This window comes from Anabrus simplex, chromosome X (assembly GCF_040414725.1).
Source record: "Anabrus simplex isolate iqAnaSimp1 chromosome X, ASM4041472v1, whole genome shotgun sequence".
NCBI lineage: Eukaryota > Metazoa > Arthropoda > Insecta > Orthoptera > Tettigoniidae > Anabrus > Anabrus simplex.
In genome coordinates, this window is record NC_090279.1 from 116,610,022 (window position 1) to 116,622,320 (window position 12,299).

The following is a 12,299-nucleotide window of genomic DNA, read 5'->3' on the forward strand; positions in this document are numbered from 1 at the left end:
CTACTGTCTGAGCTTATCAGCCCGGACCTTGTTAAAGATAACGGAACATGAGACCAAGTCAGTCACAGTCTGGCCAGGTAGTCTACAACAGATCACAGTGGTCCGAATGAATGAGGGAACAAGTGAGCCGGAAGCAAGGGTTAAGAGAAAGGAATGCTGGAATGTGGCAACATCGTGAAATGGCACGTGCAGTGTTCCTCCCTCCAGCCCTAGCTGTCAGAATTCATCTTCAGTTATAAAGTATAGGCAACTATGGGAGTTAACTCCGCCTCAGGAAATGTCCTAGTGCCGGTCTCAAGCCCAGATAAAAGAGGAGAGATGCCTAAAAAAGTAGTATGTTTTAACAAACTGGTTTTCTCTCATACGAAGAGAAAAAGTGCATCCAGTAGCGTAGCCAGGATCGGCGATAGGGGGAGCACGGGGAGGGTCATAGTTACAAATAGATGATAGAACACAATGAAGGTGCTTGTGCGGTGTGCGCATGCATGGCTTCTCATAAGGACACTGACAAGGGCTTGCAAAACCTTGCTGGTATTTCTATAATGAGAGTTTCCATACAGTATTTTAGTTAAGTAGTCTGGGATAAATCCTTACCTCAATCTCCATGCACATCCCCTGCATGGTGCAGGGCCACCAACTCACTCTTCCTTACAACAAACACAGTGATAACTCAGGTTATTACATAGATAAGATTCATGCACAGTTTTGATCACTGTGATCTTACACGCTACAGTAACACAAGACTGATTTACGTCTGCCACATTGGCCTTCGCTGTGCATTCCATGACATTGCTTCTCATGTCCACACTAATCCTAGCGCATGCTCCAACTCAAGACACGTCTCACGCATGGGACTGATGAATAAAGTACTCTCCAAGACTGAGGCAACAACAATCTCAAGACACGTCTGCCCCCACACAGGGATACTGGCTATGGTTGTCTCAAGGCAATGGGAATTCTTTGCTCTCAATAATAATGTTATTGGTTTTATTTCCTGCTAAGTAATTATTTTTTTGGTTTTGGAGATGCCTATCATTATTAAGGGCTTTCTACATGAAATGAATATCAGCTTCGAGCTTGAGTTTAACACCACTTTATCAACTAAGCTTGTGCGCTGGTCACACGTTGAAAGCACATTAACAAGCATGTTGAAGCAAGGTCGCTTACAACGCACTCTGGTATGTAATGCTGGAGAGTGTTTTTTTACAAGCCTCCTAGTTTATGTACAGAGACTAAATTATATTTCTTTTTGCTGGGAAGATTAGGGCATTAATCAACTCATTTTATCTAGTATAAAATAACAAATTTAAGAGGTCATCACTGAAGTTACGATATGGAAATAGCTCATTAAGAATGCCTGGGTGTGAATGGGATGCACTTAGTAGCATAGCCAGGATCGGCTGATTTGGGGAGGGGGGAGGGGCGTACTTACAAAATAATATAACGAAATTAACATGCTTGTGCGATGCGATGCATGCATGTACGAGTGTCTTTATGACACTGATACAACTGAATTATTTTGATATTCAGATTGCAGTACCAGTAAACTACAAAATCTTACATTAACATACAGAACAACTTCGGATTACAGTCTAAAATCCAACTTTCAAAGCTTCTTGGAAAATAGATTAAAGAAATCTGTCAGTTTTACAATTATGCCTCTTTAAAAGTTCCAAAAATGCCAACCCATCGAGTCTACTTTTAACTTTGTTATTGCCAGTTTGTTTCTTTTGTAAAAAGTGTTTGGGGGGTGTTGTTGTTATAGCCCCCACTTGGCTATGCCCTTGGATGCACTCAGTCTCATGAGGATGACTGGAAAGGAAAGGGGAGAAGGGCAAACTTTCATAGCTCCAATTATCTGATAATCTTTAGGCTCCTTAGACAAAAATGAAAAAAGAGAATTGTCTCAGATAAATCCCTCAACCTAATCTAGTTCATATGGTTCCTGTGTGTAACAGATCTTTAACTGTGAAGGGACTTATGTGCCTCAATCACATTGCTCTACCTCTTAGCCACGGGCATGTCCTGTACTGGCAGTTGTAATTACATCATGACTACAAGGCACTATTGAACCTATCGCCGCAGTGGTGTGCAATGCCGATAAATTCGTAACTAAAAAGCCTAAAGAGCTTGAATACTTCAGAAGGTACAGTACTAAATTTATTACTATTTATAAAAATAAAACATATTTTATGGTAAAATATTCTTTATTTGGCATTCCTGCTCTAATAATAAAGATTTTAGCCGCTGGTTTCTTTGCTTCATTTCCTGCGTCGTGATCTTCATTTCTTCATTTTTTTGTTGTATTTCCAAATTTTTCATTTTTTTGTGTGTGTTCTACTCTGGCCATCTCCAACAGCTCCGCCTGGAGCATCTGGTCATTACACTTCCTCCTAAAAAAGAGAAGCATTGGAAGTTTTAATCAAATTCCGTGCATATCCTAGAGGGACATTCTTTTATGCATGCGGGGGATTGTGGCTTGCCTGGTCGCCTGTACTGCGAGCCTGTCTTCCGCCTAGCACTTTGCCGCAATGCGGGCACTCGCCCGGCACTGAGTCAGTGTTTTTGCACAAGATTTCCTGCACTTTATGAAGGTATTATGTATATACGCACACTTCCATAATGAAAATGACATTGGAACAACATACTGAGCACTAAACACATGAACACTTGACTGAACTGAATCTTATGCTGATGAAAAAGCTCTTAGCAGACTGCAAAGAAGGGGAACTTCTGTAGTGCCGAGAAGTACATAACGGCAAAGTGCTTGGCAGGGGACAAGCTCGCAATGCTAGGGACTGGGCAAGTGGCAATACCCTGCAGAACTTTAAAATAATCTCATTTCTAAAATAAAAATTAACACTTATTTACATACTTTGATGATCTGCTTGGCGTTTCACAGGATGGAGTTTCCTGCTGCATCCTTTTTTCTGCCAAACTCTCTTCTTCTCCAGGTCCTTCCTAAAATGAAAGGAAAAGAATAAAATTAGAATACATTATCCACAACTGTAATGTTGCTGTGCCAAAGCAAAGTTGTCTGGACCTATTGATCATGTAGGTACCTGAAATGCACCAGCATCATCATCTATGGTGTCAGGCAAAGGATCAAACTGACCAGCAAACATCTCCGAGAGGATCTGCTCAGGTTTTCCCAGAGGTGGTTTTGGTGGACCTCCCCCAGTTTGTCCGGCATCCCTTCTCTGAGCGTCGATGTCGCCCTTTGCCTTTATTTTAATTCTTTTCCATAAACCTGTGCACAAAATGAAAATTACAAATATTTGAAATGTTCACTCACTATTCAGTAAGCTAATTAGTAATTTCATAATTATGTCAATGAAATGGGGTCCTAATAATAAAGAAACAGAAAACTTTCCTAATGATGAGGTTATAGATACAAAAACCAGGTTTTAATAATTCTATCAGAGTTAGAATTTCATAATAGACTTAAATGGTACCTCCAAGATACCTGTTTTGCCAGTAATGTTGCTTAATTTACAAATGGAAATACCTTTGGGTAACACTTTTATACTGTTTTGTGAGCCACAAGTATGGTTCTGAACTTCCTACAAGTTTTTATTTCAAAAATGTCTTTGTCCGTATTAAGTTCACATTAATTACCTTCTTGCAGTGACAGTACAAATTATTTCAGTTCCCTGCACTGGAAGATTGCAGTTGATTCAACTTGCAAATAAATTTGAGGGTTTTTTCCATCATGTCAGTCACTACATTTTATAGGCCTACACAAATCTATAACAGACTAACACAAGCCTGTCCACTGATATTTTGTTGAAGAGGAAATAAATGCTTAAGCTATTCTACCACTTGTTGTCTGTCACATATGAAACTGCCCAATTAATAATATATTTACTCCATTTTATTGTCTTGAAGATAAGTGCAATATAATTTGTCATTACTACAACTATTATATCAATCACAACATTTAGGCAGCCCTGAAATATTTCTACAGAGTACTTTCCAATTCAGAAGTTTCATTTCAAATATCCTCTGTCTGCTAGTTGTTGTTGTTGTTGTTGTTAGTCGTTTAGTCGCTTTCGACTCTCCGTGACCCCATAGACCAAAGTGCGCCATTTCTTCCTGTCGTATACAATTTTCCGAAGTCTTTCTAAATTGAGAGCCGTGGCTTCCTTGATGTCATCAATCCACCTCATCCGTTGTCGCCCTCTTCTCCTGTTACCATCAGTGGCGCAAATGGACTCTGCCATTTGTTGAAGAATATGCCAATGAAACGTTGCTCCCATAATTCAAGACAGCGAGAAGTTATGACCAACTTAGGCGGTATAAAAAAACCTAGAACGATGAGGCAATGTCACCAACAAAATAATCATCGTTGTAGTCCGGAGGAAGAATGGAAAGGATAGGCATATAAAATTAATAATAATATCTCGCTGTCTTGCATTATGGGCATGGCGTTTCATAAGACAAATCTTCAGCCAATGGCAGAGTCCATTCGTGCCACCGCCAGCCATCATTAAATATGAATAACATGTTTAAACAGTTGAGAGGTAGCCATGCAGTAATTACGGATCTGAACATTGTAAAGCATAGATTGCGCAACTTCTGATTAAATATGAATATGAAATACGGGTCTAAAGCCGCTTTGCGGCTTGTAACGTTAGCTTGATCACAGACCAGTTGCTTTGTCACTAGCCAGACCTAACCTATCCAGACCAATGGTTTTGTCACTAGCCAGACCTAACATATCCAGTCAAATGAATTTCTGACTAGCCAGGCCTCTGGAAAGTAACACTTTAATGGTCCAGAGTAGACGAATGCTGAAAAATTACTTCACACACACACTTAAACAAAGTTTAACGTACATAGGAGAATGGAAGGAAGGAAGATTTATAACAAATTTAGCATACCTTATTGGAGAGCATCTAAAGAATAATTTGTTCCCTCGAAAATCTGTACTTCTGACACAGCAACCTCTGTACGGAACAACATCCATGTTTAACAATACCTTGTTGATTACCATAACAACGAAGAATTAATTTATGACCATAGCAACTAACCACGAATAAATTAAACAGCCCAACCAAAGCTGGTACTAGGAACTAAGCGAAGTTGGTACCACGAACTATATGTCACATCAGTTGGTACCAGTCGCCAAGAACTTACTTACATCCCTAATGACAACATTAAACAGCGGTTCCTGCGCTGGTGAGGGTTAAAAAAGTTGTACCTATATAATACCTGAAATACATACTTCTGGAAGAATCACTTCAGTTTTAAGCATGAAATTCTTATACACTAAATAGATTGTGTAATACAGGAAGTGGTTTAGCGTTGAGACGCTAATCAGAATTGTCTGACTAAGATGATGCTAGGTTGTCGAGTAATGACATTGTTCATTTATAAGAGACGTACAAATGTAAGATAATCTACTAAATTCTTTTAGGGAATAACTTGCTCGTGGTTAAATTTGGGACATGGTTAGTGCTCTCGAGTGCCAATCCAAATTTATTTGATGTAGCCTATTATTATTGTATGATAAAAATGTGGCAAACCTTTTAGCTGAGGCACATCTTTCGGAGGCTTCCCTGCGTTCATCGAATTGAATTCGGCTTGGATTTTTATCCAAGCCTCCTTCTTCTTCGTTACAGTGTCGAGATGGTAGCTCATATCCGCTAGAATCGGGTAATTCTGGCATATTTCTACCAACAACTCTCTCTCTCGGCGGTTGAACTTGGCCATCTTCCTGAAAATGAAAACAGTTATATATATCCTGTAAAATAACTGTGCAACATTTAAAAAAACTTCCAGGTGAATAAAAAAGTAAAATGTAACAAAACTAGAATACTGAAAATAAAACAGCGTGAGGTGTTACAGCTACGAGAGAAAAATACTTGTCTGCATACTGATTCCCACACTCAGAAGAAAGATCTGAATGTTATTACAGTGAGTCATCAAGCAGTATACAGTCATTTGATTAATATTAATTTCCAAAAAGCTACATATTTTAACAAGCAGTAACTCAGTCATACATGGTGATAACCACGATGAAAATACCTGTATAACAACAAATTCACCTCGTAACCTCATTTTTTCACTTCGTAATATCGCTTAATATATTGTTGTTGATTATATATATATATATATATATATATATATATATATATATATATATATATGCAAAATGAAAGAAACCAACATTACAGTTGGGAAGAAGCTATCTCCATAAAGGACTTTCAGAAGACTACATTAAATCATAAAAAGTGTAATATGTACTTACGATACTGTAACTTCTATGTGTAAAAATTCTTCTTGAAATGGATATGGGCTTGTTGTCACCCAGATACAATACGTATAAAGACTTGTACAATTCCGACACTCGCACCAAATTCCAATAAATTAGTACACAAATGATGTTATGAAGATTATCTGATGGACAAGGACTGCAACACAATTTTCTCTTCGCGAAGCCGCTGGTCGATTGTTTATTGGCATATTACACTACGAAAAGTCAATGGTCGTGCCACTCACGGCCCGTTGGAAGACGAAAAGTCGATTCCGCTACAGTGTTGCCGGCAGTAATACTTGAAACCACGGCTCAAAACCTCGGCCACGGTCAGACTACGTTTTAGAAATCGGACAGGGACTCAGACCACGGCCACGGTTTAAAAGCCATGGTTTAAAACCACGGCCTGAACTTCGTTTTAGAAATCCACCCATAGAGGTAAATCTGAACTAAGGCGAACGACTACTGCAGGCGACACCTGACCTTGACCCACATAGTCTTTTCCTGGGTTGGCCATTCTGGTATTACAATACCACTCCTAGCGCACCCTGGCAACGTCACACTTCCCGCTGAGTGCACTGACTTTTCTGCTTACTCAGGACCGTCCTCTTACGGTTTAAATTCCTTTCCACTTGTATGTTACATTCACATAAATTCTTCGCTGCACTTACTCAATCTGCTGAGCTGTGCCTACCTATGTTACAACATATGCATTGCTCTACTTTAAGTCCCAAACTCCACATTAAATTACACATTAAGAAACTAACTCATTCTACCCGCCCGTAAACAAACACATTTCAATTCTCATCCATCTCAACACTTAAAATCTGCCATTACGTCAGTTCCACCTCTTCTCCCTCAACCTTCAATACTTAATCGCCCTCCACCTAACAACATTATCAACCGCCGACCAACACATCACCACCTCTCGTAACACCCAAACATACAGACTCAAATCACTCTTTGACCATCATTTTTCAATCATAAATCACTCTATGACCATTGTTTTTCATTCAACAACATTCTTAACATTCCACCACATTTGCATAAATATCGTCACAATCTTACACCAACCTCTTCTCACAACAGACCCAAACACACCCCACATTTCAAATTCTCCTCCATCCCGTCAACTAATTACTCTTCGATTCATCTTACTCAAAATCAACTTCCACACTTAAATTCTACCATTTGCCCTCAATCACCCTCTTATAATTGCAAACTCGAACAACCTCACATAACAGAGACACACAACCACCATAAATTAGCCAACAAAATCAACTATAAATACCAACTACATTTCACTCCCTCTCTTATCATTCAGACATCACTTATCTGCCACTGCTTATAATTCAAATCTTAACTATAATCACACCTCCAAAACACACTTTACTTTTAAATTCACTATAAAAACACATACCACCATACACCATCAACTCCACCTCTTTCTCATCCTCTCTCTAACCATTACCAAGTAACATTTCAAGATCGATATACATTTCCGCTACAACATCAGTAATAAATAAATACACTTCATTACCTATCATTACAACACTTATTCACTTTTCTCTACTTTAATCGCCATAACTCTGACATCTACTAACTCTACTTAACTTCCTACTTCTCGTTACTACACCCTCCTCCTTTCTGTCCTTCTTTCCCCACAGCTCTTTTAAACTAATGCTTCTCCCTTTCCTCAAAGTCTCCCCTTTGCTAGGTGTCTCTTTTAACTCATTCTTCCCTTCGCGGTACTTCGTCATCACCGAAAACACCTCCGGATACGCCTTCTTACATACTTCATTGACAACGGTCCTGATTGCTGTCCTCGGCGACATAACAATCACAAACCTCTCTTCATCACTATTTCTGTCCACTTCATCACTACATCTCTCTTTCTTTCCTCAGCACTTGTCACCTCCAAAGCATTTTCTACGACCTCATTGGACTCTGTTACTCCCCTTTCCTCATGCCTCTCCTCCCCAGGAAGGTTTTCCTCATCGCGCCTTTCTTCCGCACTCCTCTCCGTATCTTCCTCCTGTTTCATCTTTTCTTCTAGGTCCAGTGATTTTGTCACAGACTAATTCTTCTCCACCTGCCATTAGTCACTATTAATTGCTGTCCCCTAATAAAGGTTCTCAATCTTTGGCGTCTAGCCCTCACCGAATGTTTCTTAATAATTTTAACATTTTTTATCCGTTTACTTCCCATGTTAATCCATATTTTTTCACTCTGTATGTTACCCGCATTTCTAATCACTATTTCGGCCATCAAAGTGGATAACAGTTTCGCTTTTGTAGGCCTATTACCCTTTACTTTACTTATTCTCTCCACATCGTCTATATCTACTTCGCTAAAATTAATTTTCATTTTTCCCTGGATTAGCTCCACCACTTTATGAATTGTAATACATTGTCCTCTCTCTTCTCCGGAATACCATATATAAATAAGCATTTCTTTCTACGATCTTGACTACTGGCCTCTACCTCTGATTTTAGGTTCGATGCTTCCTCCTCTAATCTTCTTATTTTCTCTCTTAGTGATGCATCTTCTTCCGCGTTGTTTCTCACTTTGGTTGTTGTATCGTCTGCTTTTTCCTGGAAACATTTCTTCATATTCTCGAACTCCTTCGTTTGCTCTTATATCATATTTTTAATTTTGCTCAAACGGGCCAACTTCTTCTACCACCTCTTTCACTACCTTCCTAATTACTTCCATGTCCTCCTAGCTCATGCTTCCACTGGAGATCGGCTCGGGTTCAATTCCACTCCCCCGATACATAGCATTACTATAATCACCACTGCTGTCAGCATCATCTCACCCTTTATTCCCAATTCCATTCTGCTTCCTTCATCATTCACTTCTTCTTTCTTCTTTCTCCCCTGCCATCTTCCTTTAACTGCCCTGTATTGTTCCATACCAATCATCTTCTTTAAACTCATCGCTTCTCTCTTGCAGTCCCCTCTCACGCTACCAGGACCCTCTACCCAACACGTCTGCACTCGTCGCTTGCTCAGGCTATACTGTCTTCATTTTATATTGATGGAGGTCGTGGTAGAGGTGGGGCGGGACACCACGTACACAGATGATACAATTGTATTTGCTGTGATATTCTCGTGGCATCAGAGAACTCAGGAGATCACAAGCAAGATCTTTACTTACTATGCCAACATTTAAGTGAACCCAACATCAACATGAGTTTAAGCAAGTGTGTATTTAATGCTACTACACCCTTCCACCAATCATTATATCATAAATCTTCTCAATGACGGGGGTTAGTTGCGTAAGTCATGTACGGTGGTTGGAAATATATGTTCCAGCTAATTTCTCAGGGTAAAAATATATCAACTTAATCCTCAAGATATAATAATGTGATCGCAGGTTCCGTTGAAGAGTAAAGATATCCGCAATTAATCATTCAAACCCCCAAAACCAAGCAATTATCCATGATATCGCTCATATCTTATCATAAATAAATACTATTAGCACTTATGCTATCTTACGACTAAGTATTATGACCTATTCTCAGAAAGAAAACGCAGAAATTATCCTAAATCTAATTTATTAGCATGCTAATGCGGTATCAAATAAAGTAAAAGTCGAATTAAGGGCAGTAGTGAAAAGAAAATGCAGTTACGTTACATATTTATCATGAAAATATAAATTATCTCCATTAACATAATTGAAATTGGGTAAATTATAATCTTTCAATTCAGTACTTGTCATTATTATCTTTTTGTATGATTACAGTTCATCATTTTATAAATATTTCATGGGCCAAATGAGGATTGAATCTTTATTTCAGGAGGGAATAGTATTTCTTCCATGTTTGGTTTGTTTGGATTTTCGTAGTAACCTTTTCGTGACACGAGATAAACAATAAGTTTCCTAAGGATGGTTTTAAAATGTCATCACACTTTAAATAATTCTGTCTATACTAATACCAAGTATATTATTATCATATTCTTTCGTACGTGCCAGAAGAAATCAAATATTTTGTCAGTAAGTGCCATAACTAGAGTAACCAATCAGTTCAAAATATGAAAGTCGTGCTGTACGATTACATATTTACGTGCTGCTGCAATTAAAATAAACTCTTAAGGGCCCCATACACGCGCAGACTTCTGGAATACTTACCTGCACGGACTTGCCTCCGGGAGGTAAGTCGGAAGTATGCAGTTGCCCACACACGCTTAGACTAAATGACTATTTACCGAGGAAGTTGAATACGGTACGTCACGCTCAGCTGTTTTCTGTTTACGATTATGGGCTTCGGATGGTTGAAAAATGAATGCGGATCGAAATTAATTAGATACCGGTAGTCGGTATAGAAGATGAGTTGTTATCTGGACACAATTTAGCGCTCTGCACGAAAAAGACGCGCAAAAATAAATTTCAGTTTTCATATTTGTAGAGGACCACATTTACATTTTCTGCCGCAACTCTGAGATGGCGCTTTCGTCGCAAAGTCTCCGGCTGAATTTTTCAAGCAGCGCTAGAATGTCAGAGACTTGCCTGCAGACTTTTTGTCGGCAGACTTATCGGCCATACACACAGAGACATGTCTGAAGAGACTGGTTTGTGCAGACTTACCTCCGACTAAGTCTGCGCGTGTATGGGGCCCTTTATATCATTTACCGCTGTGCCAATATTACGTTATAATTCGATTTACCAATCTACATTCACATTGTGAGACATTTGTCCTGTTAGGCGATGTTCCTTCATATCCCTATATTTACTCCATAACGTATGTGAGATTCAGTTAACCTAACATAATCTCTGGGGTATAGTGCGCATTGGTATCACCCAAATATCACTATAAAATTTGTCACAAATGGAACATAATAATTGCTTTTACACATATCAAGTGAAAAATCTGCGGCAAATTAAGAAATATTTAATTTTTGGAGAATATTATGTATACGTACTTTACCACTTTACAAGTACATTTGGTGTTGTGCTCACAGTGACACACGTATGTCTTTTGTCTTACACTTTCAACAATTTCGTGTGTTATATCTGTGTTCACTGAAGTTCTTTGCTTTCGTTTCATTGCTTCACTTGTCAATGACATAATTTCATGAATTGTATCGCGATATGCAATATTTAATAGGCGACAAAATGGTATGGCCGATGTACATAAGAAAAATTCAGTGGACTAGTGGACTAGAGCTACTTTTGTTCGAACAGAAATAAAAATATTTATTGGTCCACGGATCATGCTATTTTTCTGTTGACCTCCATTTTGCTGTTTGAACTGGCTGCTCTAATCATATGGACAAATATAATGAGAATCCACAGACATAGCCCTCCCATTCCACGGTGCTAGCCCTGGACCTGAAGAAAGACGGCACCAGCAGCGGAATACGACATAAACCAGTCCTGTCTACAAGCCTTAAGTATGTTTTCATATTTCTCAAATAACGACGGTATTTCTTAATTTGCCGCAGATTTTTCACTGGATATGTGTAAAAGCAATTATTATGTTCCATTTGTGACAAATTTTATAGTGATATTTGGGTGATACCAATGCGCATCGTACCCTAATCTCTGATATAAATACTACCATTTATCACCTGGACTGTACCTTTATATTCATACGAGCATGACCTAACTTCGCTGCTTGCAGTATTATTTACCATACCACAACCGTAACTAAGACAGAAATCCGTAATAACATCTTCCAACCATTGCTTATGCAAGGAACAATTAATATTTCCTAACACTATTATTATTACATAATTCTCATATATCTCTTCTTCCCGACTAATCCGCATATAATAATTCTCATCTAATTTCTTCTTAACAACCTCTTTGTTGCGGATTACTAGTCCATCGACTTCAAAATCTCCTTATTAACGGCGAATTCCCAATATTTAATCAATTTCTTCTTATAACACAATCATAATGGCCATGTCTGCCAATCTGGTCTTTGCAATATCCAGGTTTTACTCTATAATTCACAGAATCTCTTCTTAACCTCGCCTGGTTCAATGCTAAATGATCTTTCCGAGTAGATTGGCACATAAACATTGATATTCAC

The 12,299-nt window shown here is 38.7% G+C and overlaps 1 protein-coding gene across 1 annotated transcript; it reads right to left on the bottom strand.

Moving 5' to 3' along the window:
* Positions 1-2,201: 2,201 nt before the first annotated feature.
* Positions 2,202-6,114, bottom strand: LOC136863291 (uncharacterized). Its single transcript, XM_068230721.1, has 4 exons — positions 5,529-6,114; positions 3,063-3,250; positions 2,876-2,961; positions 2,202-2,393 (listed from the first exon to the last, which is right to left on the bottom strand). The coding sequence occupies exons 1-4, from the start codon at positions 5,713-5,715 to the stop codon at positions 2,291-2,293; spliced, it is 564 nt and encodes a 187-aa protein (XP_068086822.1). The 5' UTR covers positions 5,716-6,114; the 3' UTR covers positions 2,202-2,290.
* Positions 6,115-12,299: the final 6,185 nt, after the last annotated feature.

Bases quoted from the DNA above. Each gene is read 5' to 3' on its own strand.
- LOC136863291 (XM_068230721.1), bottom strand. From the start codon at position 5,715: ATGGCCAAGTTCAACCGCCGAGAGAGAGAGTTGTTGGTAGAAATATGC. The intron at 3,251-5,528 runs GTTTGCCACATT...TTTTGTGCACAG, and splicing joins AGATGTGCCTCAGCTAAAAG to GTTTATGGAAAAGAATTAAA. The intron at 2,962-3,062 runs GTACCTACATGA...CTTTCATTTTAG, and splicing joins ATGATGCTGGTGCATTTCAG to GAAGGACCTGGAGAAGAAGA.